This window comes from Dromiciops gliroides, chromosome 2 (assembly GCF_019393635.1).
Source record: "Dromiciops gliroides isolate mDroGli1 chromosome 2, mDroGli1.pri, whole genome shotgun sequence".
Taxonomy (NCBI): Eukaryota; Metazoa; Chordata; class Mammalia; order Microbiotheria; family Microbiotheriidae; genus Dromiciops; species Dromiciops gliroides.
Window position 1 is genome coordinate 676,698,054 of NC_057862.1, and position 25,488 is coordinate 676,723,541.

General features: G+C 39.6%; 1 protein-coding gene across 8 annotated transcripts in view; it reads left to right on the forward strand.

Annotated features, from left to right (window-relative positions):
- ZNF638 (zinc finger protein 638) overlaps positions 1–25,488 on the forward strand; it is a 162,080-nt gene that overhangs the window by 83,754 nt on the left and 52,838 nt on the right. For 7 of the 8 annotated variants that reach the window (XM_043987004.1, XM_043987005.1, XM_043986999.1 and 4 more), the window contains exons 2-4: positions 10,719–12,240; positions 16,002–16,063; positions 19,591–19,629. In XM_043987004.1, coding sequence (XP_043842939.1) covers positions 10,719–12,240; positions 16,002–16,063; positions 19,591–19,629 — 1,623 coding nt within the window. The remainder of the gene's footprint in view (positions 1–10,718; positions 12,241–16,001; positions 16,064–19,590; positions 19,630–25,488) is intronic. The other variant, XM_043987006.1, reaches the window with a different exon arrangement.

Consider the following 25,488-nt stretch of genomic DNA (forward strand, 5'->3'; position numbering starts at 1 on the left):
TCATAAATCCACCCTACTTAACCTTTCCCTTAATTTATCTCCCAGACTAGTAAATGGAAGAAGCTTCTGGTTTTCTAGATAGACCTTTATTGTATGGTAGTCACAAGGTGATGTTGATTAGAAGGATAGGAAAGTAGAAACACAATACAAATCGTCTTAAGTCTAGGCTTAGTCTATATTCCGTATAAAACTCACCAAAAGAGAAGGCCATCTTTGGGGAGAGAGAGACCGTCTGTGCAGCGCAGTCAGGAGACCAGCAGAGCAGGAAAAAACTCCCACTTCTGTTCTCTCCTTGCCTTTTAAGCTTGCACCCCGGAAGTGGAGTGCTAGCAGGCAGTCTGACCTGCGCAGCAGGCGGACTGGCGTGTGTAGCTCATGCCGTTGGTCTCCTCCCCGAAAGGGTGGTCCTTAAAAAAAAAAACTGGCGTCTTTCAATTATCCTAACTGACTGTTAAAAAACTTTCATATTTTTTTTACCACACAAGTGAGTTAACATATGAATCACTTGACAAATCTACAAGCACTATATAAACACCAGTTCCCATTAAACGTATTTTCATAGTGAATATTGCTGAATGTAATTATTTCAGATTTAATCTTGTAAAATTTAGCTGTGACCCAAACTTTTTCATTTACCATAGTGTAGGATGCAGGTTGTGAAATGGGATGATGTTCATTCAACATGGAGATGTTTAAGTGCAGAGAATTGGTTCAGAGTTGAAGCTGTGCTCTTCATTTCTTTCTTTCTTTTTTTTTTTTAGTGAGGCAGTCAGGGTTAAGTGACTTGCCCAGGGTCACACAGCTAGTAAGTGTTAAGTGTCTGAGGCCGGATTTGAACTCAGGTACTCCTGAATCCAGGGCCAGTGCTCTATCCACTGCGCCACCTAGCTGCCCTGTGCTCTTCATTTCTAAGGACAGTTGGCCACTGTCATCTGCAGACATTTTATATTCAATTTCTCCTCTTGTTTTAGACTAGCAGGGAGCTTTTAGAGAGGTATGAGCAGCTGTCCTTAATACATAAACTAGTTGTTGAAATGACAGATATAAAAGGAATAATATTGATGGGATTTGGCCCTTCCAGATTTAAGAACAGTGGTAAGGGGCAGCTAGGTGGTCCAGTGCATAGAGCACTGGCCCTGGATCCAGGAGTACCTGAGTTCAAATCCAGCCTCAGGCACTTAACACTGACTAGCTGTGTGACCCTGGGCAAGTCACTTAACCCCAGTTGCCCCCGCAAAAACAAACAAACAAAAAAAAGAACAGTGGTAAATTACAACTCCTGGCTTTCCTGTTTTCTGTTTGGTTCCCTCATTGAGAATTCACAGGAAGCAATTGACCCTTCTGTTTTGTAGCTAAAATTATTTCACATAAGCTCACATAACCTTCCTCCCCTTTCCTTTAAGCATGAGGGGGGGACTAAGGAAACCTCCCTGTTTTGCTACCTTCTGTTCTGAGATGGAATTGGGAATGGATTTTCCTGTGGGAGCAATTTGACGGAGTTTATATTGATTTAACATGGAGAGGCTTTTCTGACTTCATACACCGCAATCCATGTCAATCCCTAAACATTTTCATGGCCTTTTTACAGCTAGCTGTTTTGAGTATTATTATTCAGCCAGTAAACATTTATTTATTAGGTGCCTCCTATGTGTTAGGCACTGGGGATACAAAGAAAGACAAAAAAGGAAGTTCCTCCTTTTGAGGAGCCCACAAACTAATGGGAGAGACAACATTCAGACAACTGTGTACAAGCAAGATATATACAGCACAAATTGGAGATAATAAAGGGAGGTCGCTAGCATTAAGAAGGGATCAGGAAAGGCTTATTGGATAACGTGGAATTTTATCTGGTAGTTTGAAGGAAGTCAGGAGGCAGAAAGAGGGAGACCATTGTAGGCCTAGGTGTCACCTAGATGGAGGGTCTAGTTGGAGGAACAGCCAGGAGGCAAGTGTCACTGTATTGGAGTACATGGGGTGGGGGGGGGTGTAAGGTGTAACAAGACTGGAAAAGGGAGAGAGCAGGTTATGAAGAGCTTTGAGTGGCAAACAGGATTTTATATAGGGAGCCCCTGGATTTTATTTTGTGGGTGGTGGGGAGCGGTGTGGTCAGATTTCTGCTTCAGGAATATCGTTTTGATAGCTGAATGTGGGATGGACTAGAGTGGAGAGAAATTTGAGGGAGAGAAATGAACTATCAGGCTTTTGCATGATGAAGGCCTTCACCAGGGTGTTGACAGTATCAAGAGGAGACCAAGGGGCATATATAGGAAATGTTATGAAGGTAAAATTGACAGGACTCGGCAACAGATTGGATGTGTAGAGAGAGAATAAGGAGTCAAGTATAACATGTAGGTTGTAAGGCTGTGGCACTGGGACGATGGTGCTGCCACCAGTAGTAATAGAGAAGAAGTTAGGAAGAAGGGAGGGTTTGGAGGGAGAAGATAATGATGTGAGTTTTGGACATGTTAAGATAGTTACAGGACATCCATTTCGAGATGTCCAGTAGGTACTTGGAGGTTAGGAGAGAGGTTAGGACAAATAGATCTCTGAGAATTATCAGCATAGTGATAATAATTGAATCCATGGGAGCTAATGAGATTATGATAGCTATATGATAGGAAAACTGGGACAAAGTAGTGTTCTGAAACCCTAGAGAAAAGTGAAGAGTGTCCAGAGAGGGTGATGTTGACCATGTCAGCAGCTGTAGAGAGAAGGATGAGGATTGAGAAAAGGTTGTTAAATATGATGGTAGTAGAGATCATTGGTAACTTTGGGGGGCCAGACTGCAGAATGAAGAGAGTGAGAAGAGAGGCAGTGGAGGCACTAAATGTAGACAGCTTTCTCTCTCTCTCTCTCTCTTTTTTTTTTTTTTGTGGGGCAATAAGGGTTAAATGACTTGTCCAAGGTCACACAGCTAATGTCATGTGTCTGAGGCTGGATTTGAAGTCAGGTCCTCCTGAATCCAGGGCTGGTGCTTTATCCACTGTGCCACCTAGCTGCCTCCCCCCGCCCCCTTTTTAAAAAATTTATTTTATTTTTCAGGGCAATGAGGGTTAAGTGACTTGCCCAGGGTCACACAGCTAGTGTCAAGTGCCTGAGGTCAGATTTGAACTCAGGTCCCCCCGAATCCAGGGCCAGTGCTTTATCCACTGCGCCACCTAGCTGCCCCATAGACAGCTTTCTCAAGAAGCTCAAAGATATGAGGTGCTGGCTAGCAGGGGTGACTAGATCAAGGATGGAGGAGAGACACTTGCGTGTAGGCAGGAGGAGCATAGCCAGTAGATACTGAGTTCAGTTATAGAAAGTGAGCTGAACACAGTGAAATGGAAATCCCCTTACTGGAGGTGACAGCATATCTACTATATGCTTTACCCTTTCTCATGTCCACCATGTGCCTCTCTGTTGTCTTGTGGACGACTCCAGCTTTGATTGTGATTAGCATTAAATGTTGAAGAACGTAGCTCCCTGGAAGCAGCAGTCACCAGATAGGTTAGGGTCGCCAGTCAGGTTAAGAAGACGAGTTGAGTCTTGAAGGAAGGAGCCAGGGATAGACATTTCCGGAAAAAGAAGTTAATGCAGAAAAAAGCATGGAAGTGTATTTGTTACTTTGAATTTTTGATAACTAGTACATAGGTTTGTCTAGCTGAAGTAGGGGAGAGTCATGTGTTTTTTAATTATTGGGGCTAAACTGTACTTTTAAAAATTATTGCTATTTATATATTAATGGCTATTGCACCTGTTTTGGCAGTAAGCATTAATGAATTAAAATTGAATATCAGTAAAGAATTAATCCTGTGGCAGTTCAGCACGAGCAGGAGGCCCCAGAAGACTCATGCTGTCTCTTGGAGAGTCAGCACATGGTCTCAAGCAGAGTTCACAAGCTCTACATTACCTACTCTGTCCTAAGAGGAGAGCCAGCACCAAGAGACAGCATGCGGAGTCAAGAGCTTGAGCCAAGATGGTGCCAAGCTCAAGTGGTCAAGGCTTTTATCCTCTTTTGATAGAGGTGGGTCACTATATAGTGATCAAAGCTAATTGGTTAGCATCATTCAGTGCCATGGGTTGACATGACTTGAGGGTGGTCCAAATGAAAATGATCTCGGGAGGGAACCTCAGGCCAAGGGTGAAGTCCAGTCTTTGGGTAGGGTTTAATCCCATCAGTCCTCTTCCTCTTAGCTAAACAAGAATCAGTCTCCATCACTTTGGACTGATCCCAGAGAGGTTAGCTAAAGTTCCTCAAGAACTGAACTTTCTGAAGTGGAGGTGGGAAGGGGCTAAAACTCAGTCTGGGTCCTCCCCAAGAAACTTATTAATAATTATTTTCTTATAGTAAAGACTAGGTTTTCAGAACATCTCTACCAAAATATGGATAAAAATAAAGCATTCTGAGTGTAAAACATTAAGCCCTCAGCTATCCAGAAAATTCTTTTGGCCTAGAGTTTCATTCCTGGGTAATTTCCAAATACAAAGCATAAATAACTGGATTTTTACCTTGGTGATGGTTACCCAAGTTGTGTGATGATGTATTTGCAAATATGCAAATGTCATCCTTCTCGATTTCCATAAGCCTGAATTTTTTCTACATATGATTATAGGTCTATGTTGTTATATTTTGAGCCCCCCCCTCAAGTTTTCCTTTCCTTTCCTTTTTTTTTTTAAATGATAGGAGCAAACTTAACAGGGAAAGTTGGTGATGGTTTGTAATTTTAGGTGGTATAGCACAGAGATGTCAAAGCACATGGCCCACATACCATCTGCAGCCTGAACCAGATTAGAATATAATTGGGAAACAACAAAATGAATAAAATTACAATAAAACATGGTTAATATTACATTTAAAAAGTGTCGCTATGCAGCCCAGCCTGTAGGGATCCTTATATACCCCTTAGTGGCCTCCCTTTTCATTTGAGTTTGACACTTCTGGGATAGAAAGTAATGTTGGACTTGGAGCCAGGAATGCCTGTGTATGCCTGCCCCATTCACTTAATAGTTCTGTAACTTGGCAAATCACAGTAACCTCTTCTAGCCTCAGTTCCCTCATTTGTAAAATAATAATAGCACTTAACCAGTGAGAGAACATAAATTCCTTTGCAAACCTTAAAGAGCTATGTAAAGCTAGATATTGTTACTTTTCTTAGCTTTGTGTAGCTTTCTGCTTATGATTCATAGAAGCTTTTGAATTGGTTTTTTTATTTTGTGTAATTTTTTTTCAATAAATAACTTGTCAAACAAGGTGGATACAGAATTGAATGATGTTTAAAGCTAACTAGATTAGCACTTATGTTCTCTTGATTGTTATTTCTACTTAAATGGTTGGAAATTTAGCTAAAATGAGTGAAGAAATTTAAAAGCCAGCCAGTATGTTAAATGCACAGTGAGAAAATGTTTAGCACAGTGTCTTGAAATATAGTAATGTTTACTAAATGTTTATCGGTTAGGTGATATTTGAACACAAAAATAGTTGAAGATCCTGCAAGACAGGAAAAGTATCAAAATTTAAGCTTTTTCATTGAATTATAGAAATGTTGAGCTAAGACCACACCAACACCATCTAAAAGCATGGAAGTAAATGAAAAACACAAAAACCAAACATTTGAAAACATTGACACTTTGATCAGAGTTCCCTTTACTTGTTATTCTGCTATACAACTTGGGGAGTTGTGGTTCCTCCTTATGATGTGTAGTTCATTTGTTCTGACACTTGGTTGACTGCAGCGCTAACCAAAATGCCACATCAGCCTTTTCTGGTCTTTCTCAGGCTTCAGATAACACTTCATTTTGTAATTTGGGTATACTTTTATATTAAGTGTAGCTATTTGTATGGGTGTCTAATCACCCAAATAGATGGTGAAACTTTAACTTCTCTTATCTTAACCTTGTAATTTCCCTCCCTGTGTAGCACCGTGCTCTGCAAACAGTAGATACTTTAAAACCGTTTAGCTTCATGTTTTGTGGGAGCTAAAGCACAAATGTTCCCATGAGATGTGAAGACAGTTGAAATCAAAGTTAGGTTGATATTTGAAGGGGGGATGCTTTTTGTCTTTTGTTTACATTGAACAGACTTTATCCTAAAGTTTGATCTTATCTTTGGAGCATTGCCAAGGATACTTTTATGTCCCACCTTCAACACATCCTGGTCCTGTGGTCCTGTGGTCCTGTGGTCCTGGGCAAGTTCATTTAGTGTTTTCAGTGATCTCAGCAACATTACCACTCTAAGAAGCAGAGATGTCACTTGGGCATAGTATAGGAAGTTTCCTTGTTTAGTAGTTCCATATACTGGTCCAAACCCTATCCATTTTTTGATGTTTTGATGTAAAACTTTGCCTGCTTCAGAAGAATGACACAATCTTTTATTTAAATTCATAAAAATAATTGCAAGCCACCTTGCCCAAGAAAAACCAAAAAAGAGGAAATTTTAGAGAGATTCTCACTCCTTAAATGTCATTTGGTTTTGAGACAGCACATTTCAAACTTCTTTTCAGGAGAACACATTTTTCACATTCTGAAATAGCCGAGATAAAACTTTAGAACATTATTTTTGACTCGGTACTTAGGATCACTGATTTTTAGTCTGGGGAGGGGGACTTAGAGCTAAAGAAGTGTATGTAGGCAGGAAAGAAGAAAAGAGAAAGGAAAGTATTGACTGGAGGTTGATGTGTGTGTGGGGGGTACCTATGTTAAATCAATGGGAAAAGGTTTCCAAATTGCCAGTATACACATAAAAATTCAAATGAAGCACCATGATTTGATATGTATAAATATAAACATACTTTCTAATATGTAAAGATACTTGAACAGTAATCAACTTTGTTTTCAAATGACAAAAAAAAAGAAATGCTCTCTAAATCTAGTCCCACAGAAAGGATCATGATAATGACCATTTTCCTGTATGGAGATTAAAAGTAGATACTGGGGGCAGCTAGGTGGCGCAGTGGATAAAGCACCAGCCCTGGAGTCAGGAGGACCTGAGTTCAATACAACCTCAGACACTTGACACTTAACTAGCTATGTGACCCTGGGCAAATCACTTAACCCCAATTGCCTCACCAAAAAAAAAAAGTAGATACTGAGCCAATAAAAACCAATAAAAGACCATTGGTTTCATTTCAGAAAATACCTTTACATTTCATTATGCCCTTACACATGGTCAGTACCGTGCTGGTTACTGGACAGATAATCTGTGAATAGCTGGACAGGCATTCAAGAGTACTTGCATAGCCAATATATATAGTAATAACATAAATGCCTGTTTTATTGACCATTGTTTTAATCCAGTATATTTCTTTTCTTTCTTTTTTTGGGGGGTGGGGGTGGGGCAGCGAGGATTAAATTACTTGCCCAGGGTCACACAGCTGGTAAGTGTTAAGTATCTGAGGTCACATTTGAACTCAGGTCCTCCTGAATCCAGGGCTGATGCTTTATCCACTTTGCCACCTAGCTGCCCCCTAATCCAATATATTTCAAGGAAATTCATGACCAGAAGTAGAAGTGAAGGAATTCTCATTTAATCATTCATTTATTATTTTTTTAAAAAACCATTTATTTATTTATTTTATTTTTCAACATTTGTTTAGATAAGATTTCCAATTTCAAAATTTTTCCCTCCCTCCCCTCTCCCCTAGACAGCAGGTAATCGGATATAGTTTATATATATATAAAATAGCATTAAATATATTTCTGCATTAGTCATGTTATACAAGAAGGATCAGAGCACAAAGGGAAAACCTCAAATCAGAAAACCAACAGCACCAAAAACAAAAGAAATAGTAAAATAGTATGGTCCGATCAGCATCCATATTCCACAGTTCCTTTTTTTTTTTAATGGATTTGGAGAGCCTTTTCCATCATGAGTCCTTTGGAACTTTCTTGTACCATTGGATTGGTGAGAAGAATCTAGTCTATCACAGTTGATCAACACATAATGTTGATGATGCTGTGTATAATGTTCTTCTGGTTCTTCTCATCTCACTCATCATCAGTTCATGCAAGTCCTTCCAGGTTTCTCTGAACTCCACCTGCTCATCGTTTCTTATAGCACAATAGAATCCCATTACATTCATATACCACAACTTCTTGAGCCATTCCCCAATTGATGGGTATCCCCTCAATTTCCAATTCCTTGCCACCACAAAAAGAGCAGCTTTAAATATTTTTGTACATGTGGGTCCTTTTCCCTTTTTCGTGATCTCTTTGGGAAAAAGACCCAAGAGTGGTATTGCTGGGTCAAAGGGTGTGCACAGCTTTAGCCCTTTGGGCATAATTCCAAATTGTTCTCCAGAATGGTTGGATCAGTTCACAGCTCCACCAACAATGCATTAGTGTTCCAATTTTTCCACAGCTTCTCCAATGTTTATTATTTTCCTTTTTTGTCATATTAGCCAGTCTGATAGGTGTCAGGTGGTACCTCAGAGTTGTTTTAATTTGCATTTCTCTAATCAGTAGTGATTTAGAGGGGACAGCTAGGTGGCACAGTGGATAAAGCACCACCCTGGACTCAGGAGGACCTGAGTTCAAAGCTGGCCTCAGACACTTGATACTTACTAGCTGTGTGACCCTGGGCAAGTCACTTAACCCTCATTGCCCTGCAAAAAAAGCAAAAAAAAAAAATAGTGATTTAGAGCATTTTTTCATATGGCAATAGATAGCTTTGATTTCTTTATCAGAAAACTTCCTGTTCATATCCTTTGACCATTTCTCAATTGGGGAATGACTTGGATTCTTATAAATTTGATTTAGTTCCCTATATATTTTAGAAATGAGGCCTTTATCAAAAAAGTACTGGCCATAAAAATTGTTTCCCAGCTTTCTTCCTCCCTTCTAATTTTGGATGCATTGCTTCTGTTTTATTTTTTTATTTAGATTTTTTTCCCCCCACCTTACATGTAAAAACAAATTGTAACATCGATTTTTAAAACTTTGTGAAGTGTAGGAATTCTAAGAAATAAGCTAATAGGTGATGTTTGAGGTACGGATGTAACTAAATGGGAACTAAAACATATGCTGAAAAATTGCATAAAAATACATATATGGCGTCTTGGAGTAGAGCTAGGCTTATGGAGGGACAGGAGATGACAACAGAACTCTACAAGGGCTGGGAATTTTCAGATCAATCATAATAAATCCCAGGAGGTTTCTGCTTTTCTTCTCCCAGAGAACAGAGGGATGTCTTCAGAGCACAGCTCAGGTTCAGGATCCTTTTTGCTGATTATATGGACTCAAATGACTAAATCATATTTCGTTTCAGGGCTCACCTTACAATAGTTGTGTAATTTCAGAGCCTCCTAACATCCCAAGAATCTCTTGCTTGTTTGTTGAAGCCATAGATCCTTGAAAAAAAAGAAAGACATACTGATTTGTGCATCTTCTATACAAGGTGCAGTGTGGTACAGCCAAAGGCTGGGAATAGACCAGTCTGGTTAGAGTCTAGGGTTTGAATAGTGAATAAATGGGCAATCAAGTTGAAGTAGTAGTAGAATGGTGAAGATTTTGTAGGACCTTGAAATTCTCTAATTTGGACTTGAGTCTCGTAGGCAGTGGGGAGCCATTAAAGAATTTGAATAGGTTGGTGACATTAGGAAAATATTGTTGTAGAGGATCAGTTAGGTGACTGCACTTAGGCTGGGTTGTAGAAGAATTGATTAACCAGTTTAATACTCTTCTCCAGTTTGCAGGATCACATACACATGGGAAATATGGGCACATTTGTAGCACGAGCTAAAAGATGGCAACTGAGTCCATCGAGTTACAACAGAGACCATGGGATATGGCTGGAGATGGCACGAATGTGTTCTCTGACCTTGGCCACCCAAGTTCTGGTGTCAAGGAGTAGTTGGCTACTTTGAAGCCTAATATTGTCCGCCACATGCTGAGTCAGGTGGCTCTTGCTTGAGAGGGGAGAGGAAGGACACATCTTCATGGAGTGTTTGTAACTCCCTGAGCGTATACATTTTGGTCTGTTCATGTCTTCTCTGTTTGGAGAGTCTCCAAGAAGGGTTTAAAGAAGTTGTACTGTGAAAGAGGTGGTGTTAGAAAAGGCTAAAAAAAACCACCTGTTAGTTTTTAAACACCAAATTAATTGTTAATGCCCAGTTGATTATTATAGGGACTCCAGTATCGTTATTTGTGGGAGTTGTTTGCCTAGTTAAGTTAAACTGCTACCTAAAGAAAATCAATCCTATAGTTGTATTGCTACTTGTCATTGCATAAGAATAACTAATGAACCAGTTTACTTGCTTCTAAAAATATGACTTGTAATATGTCTCTTAAAATGTTTTACTGTTCTATGGGCAAGCTAGCTTATAATTGAGAATTTAAAATTCTTATTAGTTTATCACAGTCTAAAGTGTTCTTTTTTCCCTACTTATTTTTGTAACAACAGCCTGAAATAAATCACAAAATCATTTTTTTGGGGAAAAAACCATTTAAAGAGTTTTAATAGATGGCAGCTGTTGTTGCCCAGTACCTCAGACAGCTCTTGTTGCACCTCAGAAGATAGGGGAATGTCCAATGACCACTGTCAGTGTATTTGTGTTTTTACGAACAAGAAAGAAAATACACTGGGATTATTGTGATTTTAAATTTTTCCTGAAGCTTCTATTCTAAAAGCATTTGAAATTTAGTTTGATTTCATATTTCATAATGTTTTTCACTGGCTATAGAATCCTCCTCAAAAAATAGTTTGTGTTAAAATGATCTAATATTTGTGTTTTAACTTTCAGCTTTGTGTTATTCTTGGAAAATTTCGCACCACTTGTGAATTCCTTGAACCTGGGCATTGCAAACCCACTTCTGTTGGGCCCATCTCCTTTGCAGTTTGCTCAGATTAAGACACAGTTGGCTCTTCAACAGCTGAATGCAGTTGCTTCACATGGTTCAGCGTCACCTTATTCTTTATTAAATCAATCATTCTTGAAAATAGCCATGTCGAGACCCAGGTTCAATCCTCGAGGACACTTTCCAGGTCAAAGGCCGCAAGCACCTAACCCTTCTGGGATGAAGCCTCATGGAGGATATATGAGAACTGAAACAATGGGTATCCCAAGATTACACCCATCAGGAAGACCCCATGGAATAGTGCAAAGATTTGGGGGCCATGAGTCTTACCAGAGCATGGGCCCCCATAGGACAAATGTTCAGATGATGCAGCACCGAACTGACCCAAGATTGGCCAAAGAAAAAATGGATTTTCATGAAGCTCAACAAAAGAAGGGGAAGCCTCATGTTGGTCAGTGGGATGATAGTCCTCGTCCATCTGGAACAGCAGGATTGAAACGAGGTTCTGCACCACACATCACAGACCAGAGTCCCAAAGTACACAGTCGATACACAAAGGAGAGCGCGTCAAGTATCTTAGCAAGTTTTGGATTAAGCAATGAAGACCTAGAGGAACTCAGTCGATATCCCGATGAACAGCTAACCCCAGAAAACATGCCATTGATACTGAGGGATATAAGAATGCGTAAAATGGGGCGCTGGCTACCTAATTTACCTTCCCAGAGAAGTGGTAAAGAAACACTGGGGGGTGAGACAGTTTCAAGTAATGTGATTGATTATGGACATGCCAGTAAATATGGTTACACAGAAGATCCATTGGAAGTACGAATTTATGATCCTGAAGAACCAACGGAAGAAAATAAGAATGAATTTCAGTCCCAGCAGAATATTTCTGTGTCTGCTCCAAATGTGATATGTAATACAATGTTTCCAGTTGAAGATTTGATCAGACAGATGGGTTTCCAAAGTGAGTCCTCCAGTAACCAGTCATTTTTCCCAGTTGATAGTGGAAACAAGATGTCAAATTTAAACATGACAGGACAGTCAGTCCTTGAACCAGTGAACTCTGTGAGCCAATCTATTAGTCAAGCAATGAGCCAGTCACTTATTTCTTCAATGAGCCAATCTCTGATACCACCTCCTATGAGCCAGCAGTCCTTTTCAGCTGAGTTAATTACACCTGTAAGCCAACAGGAGAGGATTTCTCATGAACCTGTGATTAATTCATCTAACATGCACGTTGGGTCTGGAGGTGGGAAAAAAAATTACTCCTCAGAACGCGATGCTCCTATACAGTCTCCATTTGGAATTGTAAAAGCATCTTGGCTGCCCAAGTTTTCACAGTCAGGTGCCCAGAAGATGAAGAGACTTCCAACTCCTTCTATGATGAATGATTATTATGCTGCATCTCCAAGAATATTTCCACATATGTGTTCTCTATGTAACGTAGAGTGTAGTCATTTGAAGGTGAGTGGTTTCTAAAGATCACTGTATAATTCTCAGCGCCTGAGTAAATTACATTCTACATTCTGATGTGTTCTGGTGTTTATTGAGAATTAAAATGACAGGCACTTAAGTCTGATCTTTATGTAAACTATAAGTTTTTGAAGATCTTATCACAAACTATATATCTGAATAAGATTATGGTATTTCTCTTCTTGGATGAGAACTTAACCCTATGAATCATGTACAAAGTTGTTATGTTGCATTTATCTTTGGTACATCCTTTGGAGATCCTCAGCAGCCTTGCACATACCTATGTGTTCAGGGCCAGTGAAAATGCTGACTTAAGTGTATTCTGGCTGGGGAACATGGGCCAGATAGCTTTTAATACTTAAAGGTAAGGAAATAAACCCTAAGCAAGTTAGTTTTCTAAGATGACAAAATTTATGTCAATTAAGATAAGCATTATTTCTGTCTCTTAACATGCATTGGGTATATTGCCTCTTTAAAAAAATATATACATATACACACATGTATATACATTTTTTAATTGATAAAATGTTTTTATGTTTGATTCAGGGATTCTTAGCCTCTTTTGTATCATAGACTTCTTTGGCTTTCTGGTGAAGCCTACTTAGAATGTTTTTTAATTCATAAAGTAAAATACATAGAAATATGTAGGAGACTAATATTGAAATAGTTATTCAAATATTAAAAATAACTTGACAGGTCCCACACTAAGAGCTTCTGATTTAGATTTTCCCCTGGAAAATTCAGCAGAGCTGGGATATATTGCCTCTTGATGAATGAAATTAATAATTTACTGAGGCTTTTTATATGTCTAGCATATATTTTTAGAGACTGTAAAATGATGACATAATATGGAGAAATATAAATGTGGATGGATTTATCAGGTTTAGGTACTTAATGGGTAGTGTAGCTGTCACATAGTAATAGTTTATACAGGTTTTGAAGAGTATCTGGAAGAAGTAGGATTTTTAAATGATGTAATATGGTATGTACTTTCTTTCACAATAAAAATGTGGAATTCAGGATGAATTTCTTTTGTAGTTTGTTTACTCTGATACGCTTGTGTAAACCATTTTCTGCTAAAATCCTTTGTAACTTGTCTAAATCCTTGGGCTCAAGATATTAGGGGAAAAAATCCTTCCTACAGGAGCCCTTTTTGCTTTGTACCTTAACCATTGTTTTTGAAACCTATTAATTTTTGCTCATGCCCAGGGTGTGAGTCTTGCTACTATCTTATTCTTATTTAGTCTAAATCCTTATCTTCTCTTCCCTTAACCACATTCTTTACTAAGGATTAGCCTCTGGTGCTCATTTCTGGAGCTGGGGCAGTTGACCCAAGATAACCACTGTAGAGGAAAACATCTTTGAGTTGTCAACTGCATTCTTTTAGTTTCAGCCCCTTTAGAAACAGGGTCTCTGTCCCAGTCTCTTTAGGAAAAAATGTCAAATGATCTTTATCTTCTACGCCTGGAGAGACTAGAGGATTGTAGAGATAATAGGGTGAAAATCAGATTATGTGAAGGAACTCATGTCAGATTCTCATAAACACAAAATGTGTGTATTCAGGGCTGATTTTGGTTTGTACACACAAATTTCCTTTCTACTTGTGGATGATTTTTAATATAGTTCAGGGAAGTGGATTTCAGCCTGGTATAGAAAATGTCTCTTATGAGAGGTATCCTAATTGGAATCAGTTGCTGTGAAGTCTAGTTTCTCTTATACTGAAAGTGTTCAAGCAGAGGCAGGTCAGGAATGTTGTAGGGGAGTCTGCTTGGGTGGAAGAATTGAATTAGATGACCTTTAAGGTCTCTTCCAGTCTTCTTTCTGTTTACTTCTTTCTATTTAGAGATGGGACTTTATTTCCCTTCTCACGTTTCTTTAGCATAAATTTGTCCTTCTGCAGGATTACAAAACTGCCTCTACTTCTAAACATTGGACACACTTCATTTTGTAAAATTTTCTTATGGCAGAATGTTTAAACATATGTAGCTCAGGAAAGAAATATACTTTTAAGGTAGCATCAGGGGCCTGTAATATAAATGTGATTGTATGTGTGTATTATAAATTGTCTTTCTAGGAAGATATGACTTGGGATAAAGAAATGGAATGTAAAAGCTGTTCTGTGTTTGATCAGTAGTTAGTTAACAGACTTTGAATTCAGAAGGAAGACTGCTCCCATCTGTGCCCTTTACTACACATTTGTGGGCAAGGTCTTTAACTGTAACTTTCTTCACCTGTAAATTCACCCAGGAATGAACCAGATGACCTCTCTGGTCCCTTAAAGCTTTACATTGATAGTGTTGACCATATGATGTTAAAGATAGTCTGTCAGTGGCAGAAGTAATTCCGTTTAGGTTGGTCAAATTCAGAAAACTTAGGGAGGATTGTTAGAAGACTTACAAACAATACTATTCTGGGTCTCCTTACATCCTATTACCTCTAGATGGGTGTAAGAAATTTCCTTTTATCCCTGAGAGATAAAAATTGCTTTCTGGACATTTTGATAATCTGGATGCCATCGTTGGAGGTGTCTTACCCAAAACAAGAGGAAGCATTGTCAACCTGTAGGTATTGTGAACTGTTGCTTTTCTTTTGACTCCATGTTTGCAAGAAGTTTGCCAAAATTTCCCATTTTTTAGTTCCCAGTCAGTATTTCCTGGAGAGGTCTTAAAAAGTCAGCCTGGTTATACACCTAAACAACTGCTGGGTCAGAGGCAGCCATATGGAATAACTTTGCCTCTTGTTTTAGGGCAGTTTCTGTAGTTAGTAGCAATTGATGCTTTTACTTGTGTACCCTCAGCTCTGATGATAGCAGTAAACTAGTATTTAAAATGAGGGAATTGTGTACTCTTAATTTTTTCGGGGCTCAATATGTGAGTTTTCTGGTTCATGTTAGCAAAACAAAACAGCATTAAGCTATGTTTTGTTTTCATGTGGTTCATTTCTGATTCACTTCAAGAATTGTACTGGCTTTTTGTGTGCTTCAGGAACTAATGCGGTGCATTTGTTATTTGAGGACAGAGTTCTTTTTGTATTTCTTCCACCACCTAATACTTTAGTAATATTCAATATTTAATTCTTTTATTATATATATTATATATATATAAAACCTCATATAACTTTAAAATGAAAGCAAACTTTAAAACTTGAATTGTATTTTTATAATATTTGAGACCATATTCTTGTATAGATGGTGACCTCGTTTGGAAAGATAACCTGTCATCAGTGATAGGATTTTGATAGCATGGATTTTATGCTGTAAACTATTAAGCACATTTATTTGGAGGCCACATGTCATAAAGACCATTTTCTTTAAAATGTAGGAGGTCTCTGGCATTTCTTTTTTTTCTTTTGGCAAAATTGAAAACTTAACCTTAACCTTTAGGCTTTTATTTTAAAAATTTCTAGCGAGTTCTTTTTCCAAGATGTGAACAACTTAGACTCTTAAAAGTCTTTGCCTATGAAATGAAATAAGGTAAACAAAATTTTTGTCGTAGTTTTATCAGCAATATCAGTAAGTTGATGAAGTTGAATGTATTTGGGACTTTATTTTCTTATCTTTGTTAAGTTTATTGAATATAATTTAAATATGCTACCTGTAATTAATTGTGCATTTTAGTTTTGGAGGTCAGATTAGTTACTAAAACAATTGAAAAAAATCCTTAACAACTCTGACCCTAACAATTCATAATTATGGTGGACATGCTATAGTATGGCATATTTTAACTTCAGTACTTTTCCCCCTTTTCTAATAGAATTGGATTCAGCATCAGAATACACCTGCTCACATTGAGAGCTGCCGGCAATTACGTCAACAGTAAGGAAATTTATTTTTTCTTGGATAGATAAAAGACATTTAGAATGCCTGTTGGTAACTTTCAATCTGAATTTTTTTTGGAAAATACTTAAGGCATTTTTATTTTGTTTTTGTTAATTTTACAGACATAGTATTTGGTCTTTTTAATGGTAGGAAGAATATTTTGAATTGACTGATGAAAAAATGTCTAGTGATTTTTGCCTTATTGCTACTACTCTTCAGGGCATAAAATCATTGAGGTGCTTCTCTCAGTACACAGACATTTTTAAGGTAAATTTCTTGTGGTCCTTTTTCTTTATTCCTCTAGGAAAGGCCTACTTTTTTGCTTTTTTTTAAGTGTTTTAGTATTCATTCATTAGCCAAATAGTAAATACCATTGATTATGCAAATGTTGGATGCTGGGGTAACCAAGACAAAAATAAAAATTCTCCCTGATTGCTCCATGGGAATCTCCCCCTTGGGGGAGGTCATCATTTACATAGATACAAGGTAATTTCTGGTTGACTTTTTTTTTGGGGGGGGGGAGGGTGAGGGAGTTGGGGTTAAGTGACTTGCCCAAGGTCACACAGCTAGTAAGTGTCAAGTGTCTGAGGTTGTATTGAACTCAGGTCCTCCTGACTCCAGGGCTGGTGCTGTATCCACTGCGCCACCTAGCTGCCCCTGATACAAGGTAATTTAAGGAGGCAGAAGGTACTTAAAACTAAAGGGTGTTGGAATAAACTTGATGAGAAAAAAACACCAGGGCCTCTCATCAGAAAAAAATTTCCATCAGGGTGAGCTAGGAAAATTATGGACTGTTGCTTCTCCACTATTCCCTGATTCATGAGATTTGGTACCTTCTTGGGGAATTTTTCAAGCATACACTTGCCCTACCAGTCTAGGACCAGACTGCAATTAGGACAGTAGTATTATTGTCTCTTGTATCTCAGGGACCTTCTTAAATGGTAGCCTCTTGGCCCAGGTACTGCCTTGGGTCTTGATAGACGTTGTATTTGGCTTTCAGGCTTCACCCTAGCCAGCAAAGTATGGGTAGTTGGGAAAGCTGTTTTTTATCTGGTACCTTTGTTGTCTATTTTGTTGTTATAGAACTTGTATGCGTGGGTCCACAATTCCATATGTGATGGCATCTTGCCTTGGCCTACATAGACATGGATCTGTGGTCCCTCAGTTGGTATCCTAATTTCCTTCTGAATTGGAGAGGTGTTAAAAGTGCTTCCCCAAAGTCACACAGGTAGTAAATATTTGAACTCTTCCAAACTCCAAGTTCACTATTCATTATTTCGAGTTGCTGTTGCTTACAATCACAATCTTTTAGTCCCTTGTGCTGAGGTTTGGACGTCTTTCAGAAAGTCATGTTTCAAACAGATTGATTCTAAGCTAAGTTTGAAAATTGGAAGGTGGTTCAGCTTTATATGGAGACTATTCAAGGGGCTAGAATCTTTCCCTGATTGACTGATGAGGTCAGCTATTCATTATGTAATGGTCCAAAGTGCCCCCCCCAAGTCATGAGAGGTAAGAGAGAAAATCCCAACTACCTCATTGTCATACCTAAAGTTACACTGTATCTTCTGTAAATACATTTTATAACCCTTGCAGTTAATTAGCTTCATGGATCTTGTATCTACTAGTTAAAAGTTGCAGTGTTGCCTAATGAATTTTTCGACTACCAGGGCTGATGCTCTATCCACTACGCCACCTAGCTGCCCCTGAGGAGCTTGCATTCTAAAAGACTACGTAAATCAGGATGTAGAAGTAGAGTAGGTGGCACTTGGTATTTTCAAGAACCTAATTTCATGAAAGCACTTAAACAATTACTTATTTTTTTTCTAAAAGAAATGTATGGGGCAGCTAGGTGGTGCAGTGGATAGAGCACTGGCCCTGGAGTCAGGAGTACCTGGGTTCAAATCCGGCCTCAGACACTTAACACTTACTAGCTGTGTGATCTTGGGCAAGTCACTTAACCCCAATTGCCTCACTAAAAAAACACAACAAAACAAAACAAAACAAAAGAAATGTATAGCATATATTTTAAGTTTATATATATATATATTTTTTTTTGGTGAGGCATTCAGGTTAAGTGACTTGCCCAGGGTCACACAGCTAGTAAGTGTTGTCTGAGGCCGTATTTGAACTCAGGTCCTCCTGAATCCAGGGCTGGTGCTTTTTTCACTTCGCCACCTAGCTGCCCCTTAAGTTATATATATTAAGCTATAGCATAAGGTGAAAAATTTTTTTGATACTGTCACATGTACCTTTTCCATTTTACTTGTAAGGAATTAATTGTGATTTGGGGTTCCTATGACCCCATCTTTGGCTAAAATTAGAAGCCCCGGTGTGTACCCATGCATGCTGAGCTCACGCCAGACACCCGCAGGCCTACATGGGCCGGCCAAATTATAATGAGGGAAGCCCCACCATGACGAGAAGCCCAGTGAGGACAGGTCAGGTGACCCCTGGCGTCCGGAAACTGGGCGACTGTCGTTTGTAGTAGCCACCCTGTTGGTTCTGTCAATCAGGGCTGCCAGCCAATTGGCTTGGGGTTCTGTGTGTGGTCGGCTCTGTTTCCTGTGGGAGAGGGGGCTTTTGGGAGAGAGAAGGGGTAGGAGTCAACACACTCTGGTGTGAGAGGGAGTGAGACGCTGAACAGCTGGTCCTCTTTGGAATGGCTGATTTCCAGTTGGTGGTGAGTTGTATTTTTTGCCTTCTCTTATTCCCTTTTTCATTGTCCCTAGTTCTATTAACCTTACTGGTATTTTAAATTTGTTCCCATTAATAAACCCTCTTTTGTTTTTTGAAAGAGGCTGTTAATCTCCTTTCTTAGCCCAATATTAAGGCGAGTCACCCAATTAATTCTCCCCATATTAAATTTGGTCCTTACATACTAAATATTCTGTTTTCCTCTCTGAAATTTTGCACACCACTTTGATACATCAACTTACTGTTTATTTAACAAAAGTTCTTTTAAATATCATCTTTGAGTTTGTGATTTCTGCATTAGGAATATTTTTAACTAAAAAAAATTGAATTATAGGGGGCATCTAGGTGGCACAGTGGATAAAGCACAGGCCCTAGATTCAGGAGGACCTGAGTTCAAATCCAGCCTCAGACACTTGACACTTACTAGCTGTGTGGCCCTAGGCAAGTCACTTAACCCCCAATGCCCCGCAGAATTTCTATCTATCTATCTATCTATCTATCTATCTATCTATATGTATACATACACACGCACACACACATATAGAGAATTATACTTTGTACTTAATCTTTGTGTCTAAAAGAATATCCATTTTAAACTAAGAATATATCAAGTCATAAATTACAGGTGAATGCCTAACTCATTAGCACAATTAAATTGTTTTTCTGAAGTGAAAATTACCATTGTAAACTAAACCTTGGATGTTTTGGAACAATCCATATTTTTTGTTGCAGTAAAAACCTTATATACTTACTGTACTTCTGTAATATTTGATTTTAAAGTATTTTATTGATAATTTAGTTATGTTCATAATTTATTTTTCTCAAAATAGGTATCCTGATTGGAATCCTGAGATCCTGTCTTCCAGGAGGTAATGATTTTTGCTAAGTTTTGGTTGTTGTTCAGTCTTGCCCAACTCTTCATGCCCTCATAGACCACGGCCTGCCAGGTCCTTCTGTACTTCACTGTCTCCTTGAAGTCTGTCTAGAATCATGTTCATTGCTTCCGTGACACTGTCCCTCTCATTCTTTTCTATCCTCTTGTTTTGCCTTCAGTCTTTCACAACATCAGGATGTTTTCCAGTGAATCCTTTATTCTCACCATGTAGCCAAAATATTTCAGCTTCAGGTTCAGTATTTGTCTTTCCAATGAATAGTCTGAATTATTTAAGTATTGACTGATTTAATCTCTTTACTGTCCAAGGGAATCTCAAAAGTCTTCTCTAGCATCACAGTTTGAAAGTGTTGATTCGGTAGCGCTCAGCCTTACATTGTTATTTGGAAGAACCATGGCTTTGACTATACAGACCTTTGTTAGCTAGGTGATACCTCTGCTTTTTAGTCTGCTGTTCAGATTTTCCAGAGCTTTCCTTCCAAGGAGCAAGCCTCTTTTAATTTCATGGCTGCAGTTGCTATCTGCAGTAATACTTTGCTAAGGAGCTGTCTTCAGATAAGTTGAGCTAGTAGTCAAAAAAAAAGTACCCTTTGCACAAATACCCCCGTTTTATTTGTTATTACAGATACTGTATCAAAATGATTGCTAATAAACGTATAATTTGTTTCGAATTGAACTCGGATTGTAGTGACCAATATGAGCTATGGAGAACTGAAAATGAAGCACTCCTCCTTCCATTCCATACGGAGTGTAGGGGGATGGGAGTGTCAGAGGAAGGGGTATTTAGGTTGCATTTGTGGATTGGAATGTATGCAGTTAGCTCATTGCCTTTGTCTTTTAACAGATGGGGAAATTACTTTGGTTGTATAAACAACAGTTAAAAATTGCTGCTGGTAGGCTAGCAGTCTTTTCTGTTTTATTTTTAATAGATAGTATCTGGGTCATTATTTTTAATCTTGTTAGAGTTGGTAGAATAACCTTTTTGTTGGTCTTTTCCCCTCAAGTCTCTCATCCTACACACACTTGCAAGGGTAATTTTTCTTTTTTCTTTTTTTTTTTTTAAGTGAGGCAATTGGGGTTAAGTGACTTGCCCAGGGTCAAACAGCTAGTAAGTGTTAAGTGTCTGAGGTCAGATTTGAACTCAGGTCCTCCTGACTTCAGGGCCGGTGCTCTATCCACTGTGCCACCTAGCTGCCCTGGTAATTTTTCTTCACGCACATATCTGTGTGACTTGGTACTTGACCAGCTTTAGTGATTTCCTTTGCCTCTACAAAAAACACAAACTCTTGTGTAGCTTTTAAAACCTTTCACAAACTGCCCCTGACCTGACCCTTTGCAGCTTCATTGGACATTCCTTTCCCTCTCTGTATACACACCAACTCCATTTCCTGCCTTTCCTCCAACCATTGCACACTCTTGCATCTATTCCATCCTTACCCTAACTAACAGTCCTCATCCCTGAAGATGTAGCACAAATAACACCTTCTGCATGAAGCCTTTCCTGATTTCTTCTGACTGCTGGTGCTGGACCTCCTTCAGTACTTTGGATGTGTATATATATGAAGTTCACATTGATACTGTATGTAGTTTTGTACTTGTCTCCCCCATTAGGGCTTGTTTCAGGCCTTGGACCTGTATTCCCACTGTTGGACACAGTCAGAATTTAATAAATCCTACCTGGTTGGTGGATTGAATCAAGCCAGTACTTTGATCCAGATCTGTCTATGACATGGCCTCCCAAGTGGTCCTCCAGCTTCTGTTTGAATACCTCTGGGGAAAAAGGGAGTCTGCTACCCTCCAAAGCAGCTGAAATCTGCTTTGATTTTGTTGGTCCTGGTTTTGCCCATTTGCATTAAGCAGAACAGACTCCTTTTCATCTTAACCCTTTTCTGACTACTCTCATCTTCCCCTCACTGAGAGCTGGTTCCTTCCAGGTGACTGCACCCTTCATTACCCTTTTCAATATTGACTCATACCCCGCAGACCTAATCCCCCCCCGTCCCCCATATTGGTGAGAGAACCAGATACTCCTTGTACCCTACTGCCATTTCCTGATTGCCTCTACCACTGTCACTACAATGTCACCTCCTCTGAGATTACTGCTGTCCAGATTGATCACATCCAGTCTCGATCCTGGTGGCTATCCTGAATTCCTAAATGGATGTAACTCCACCTAATCCATTTCAGCTCCACACAGAAGTGTTTGTACCTTGATCCTGTTGTCATCCACAGATGTTCATCTTACCATTGATAATGTGTCAGAGAGTCTCTATCCTGACATGCTTGGCCAGGTAGACGGCCCTTCTTTCCAAGGCAAAGCCCTTTACATGCACAAATGCTCCCATTTCATCCTGTCTTCTCTTGCAGGTTGCTCCTGGCCCCAATTCTTTTTATTGACTCCTTCCTTCCTATAAACATCACTAGTTTTTCCCCATCTTAAAAAAAATCCTTCTCTGGGACTATGCCCATTAGCTACTATCCTATATATCTTGACCAGTTCTTGTTTATCCTCCTTGAGAAAATGATCTGCACTCAGTGCCTCAACTTCCTCCTTTCTCTCTTGCTTTTAAACCCTCTGCAGCCTGGCTTTCATCCAGCCTTACCATTTGAGCAAAGCCACTCTTTCCAAAGTTGCCAATCTGATGGCCTTTTTCAGTCTTCATCCTTCTACACCTCTCTGCAGCCACTGACATGCTCAAGAACACCCTCTTTTTCTTGATCCTCTCTTCTTCCTAGGGTTTCAGGACGCTGCTCTCTCCTGGTTCACCTCTTGCCTGTCAGACCACTCCTCCTCAGGCTCCTGCACTGGGTCTGGTCACATCTCCTAACCATAGGGGATGCCCAAGTCTCTGTCCTGGATCCTTTTCTCTTCTCCCTCTAAAGTGTTTACTATTTCACTTGGGCATCTCCTCAGCTCCCATGGATTCAGTTATCATCTCTATGCTAAGGTTTTCTCAGATCTTTCTGTCCCACCCTAGCTTCTCTGCTGAACTCTCCTGGCTTGCTTCTCCAAGTGTCCTTTGGACATCTAGAACTGGACGTTCCGCAGACATCCTAAACTCAACATGTCCCAAAGTGAATTCATTATCTCTCCTCCCAAACACCTAATTTCCTTCTTACTGCTGGGGGGCACCACCATGCAGTCCTGCAGGCTCCCAGCCTAGGTATCATCCTTGACTCCTCCCTCTCTCTTGCAATCTGTTGCAAAGGTCTGGCAGTTTTTAACCTTCAAACCATCTCTCCCACATGCCCTTTTCTCTCCCCTCACACCACCATCACCCTGATACAGGCCATCATCACTCCCTGCCTGCAGTATTCTAATACTGTGCTGGAGGGTCTCCTTCCACAATGGACTCTGGTCCATTCCTCCACTTAACTGTCAAGGCTGGTCTTCCCACAGCACAGGTCAGACCATGTTACACACCTCCCTCCCCATCTCAGGCAACTCCACTGATTCCCTATTGCTTTCAGGATCCACTGTAAAATCTTGCCTTTGGGGTTCAAAGCTCTTCATAATCTGCCCCCTTCCTTCCTCCCTTTCCAGGCTCCTTACACCTGCCACAATGTACTCTTTGCTCTAGTGACACCCACCTCCTTGCTGTTCCTCAGACAAGGCATGCTAACTCCTGACCTGGGCATTTTCACTGCAGTGTGCTCCCCCCATGCCCCTGCCTCCTGGCTTCCACAAGCAGCTTTTCCTGCTGGTCCCTCTTGGTTCTGGTGCCTTCCCTCTCTCTCTCTCTCTCTCTCTCTCTCTCTCTCTCTCTCTCTCTCTCTCTCTCTCTCGATAATCTCCAGTTCATCCTGTCTCTGTCTTCTCTCTCTGTACTTGGTGGTTTGTGTGTTGTCTCCCCCATTATGCTGTGGGCATTTCGAGAGCTCTTTGGCCTTTGTGTCCCCAGCGGTGCTTAGCACAATGCTTGGCAAATAGTAAGTGCTTAATAAATGCTTGTTGAATTGATTATTGATCTCTCAATTTCCACATGTATTGACCTTTTGTCAGTTGTGTATCTTCTTGACTTTTCTTCAGACTTTGACACAAGTACCCTCTCTCCCTGGACAGTCTCTCCTCCTTACATAGTACTTTTCTGTTGGTTTTTTTCCTACCTACATATTAGGTCATTTCTTCTCATTCCCCTTTGCTGGTTCTTATTTTAGGTCATTCCCACTAACTATGGATCCATTGAAGCTGTGTCCTAGGACATCCTCTTTTTTCCTCTTCATACTCCCTTCATGATCTACACATGGTCTCAAATGAATTCAGTGGCATCTACATTTTTTTCTTTTTTTTTAAGGCAATTGGGGTTAAGTGACTTGCCCAGGGTCACACAGCCAGTAAGTGTTAAGTGTCTGAGGTTGGATTTGAACTCAGGTCCTCCTGAATCCAAGGCCAGTGCTTTATCCACTGCGCCACCTAGCTGCCCCCAGCATCTACATTTTGACTCCAATATCTTGTACACACCTGAAAACCAACCTGTGTGCTTGGTCTCACTATCTTTCCTCCTACACACACTCTTCTCTCCTTCCCTAGAACTGTAAAGGATTCAAGCAGTCATCCTGGTTATTTAAGCCTGTGATCTCAGTGTTACTCGTGTCCAGTCTGTTAATAGATCTTGTCATCTCTTTCGCAGTATCTCTCTTACATGTCCCCTTTTCTCCATTCATAAAGCCACCACCTTTGTGAAGCAAGCCCTCATCATTATTTTGGTTTTGTATTCTTCATACAATTATAGATGTACATGTTTCCTCTCAAAGAAAATAAGCCATTTGCATAGGATATATTTAATATTTTGGGTTTTTTTATCCCTTGCACATATATTAGGTGCTTAACAAATACTCATTGATTACTTGATTTCCCAAAGAGGCTTCATAGACATTAATAGAACATGAGCATGATCTTTGTTATCTGTTTCCATAAGTTGTTCTCTAAAATTTAAAATATAAAATCCTGGGGGCAGCTAGATGGCACAGTGGTTAAAGCACCGGCCCTGGATTCAGGAGTACCTGAGTTCAAATCTGGCCTCAGACACTTGATACTTAATAGCTGTGTGACCCTGGGCAAGTCACTTAACCCCCATTGCCTGCCCCCCCCCCCAATCCTTTTTTCCTTACCTTGATCATATTTTTGCCTTTCTTCTTGCAGCAGAGATGTCAACCACACCTTATGCAGCCCAGACATCTCAAGGAGCTGAGCTGTATGAAAATGTAATTAACAATAAATAAAAATACAGTAGAATGTAGATGGTGTTAACATGATTTTCTAAGTCATCATGCAACCTACAGGGAAACTTAGGTGTATTTCCATAGTCCCCTGTTTCTCTGTGAGTTTGACATCACTGCTGTATAGTATTCACTTTTCAGAAGACACACAGTATTGATAGTGGTTATTCAAAGAAAATTTCTCAATTCATTATATAGATTTTTTTTTTTGGGGTGAGGCAATTGGTGTTAAGTGACTTGCCCAGAGTCACAGAGCTAGTAAGTGTTAAGTGTCTGAGGCCGGATTTGAACTCAGGTCTTCCTGACTCCAGGTCCGGTGCTCTATCCACTGAGCCGCCTAGTTCCCCCTATATATAGCCTTTTAAAAACCCCAGATAATTCTGCATTTGTGGCTGTCAGAAGCATTTGTGGGATAAACCAGTTCTTTACTAAGTATGTGTTTAAGTACATCTCATTATAAACATGATTTTTTTCCCTGTCTAAGAGAGTAAAAAGCTGTTGGCGTTTTTATATATGCATAGCCTTTCTGAAAGTTACTCTTATAAGATTTTAAATTGGCTTAATTCTCAGTAAAATGAAATGAAGTAGGTTTTTGCTTAAATCTGGTCTCTTGATT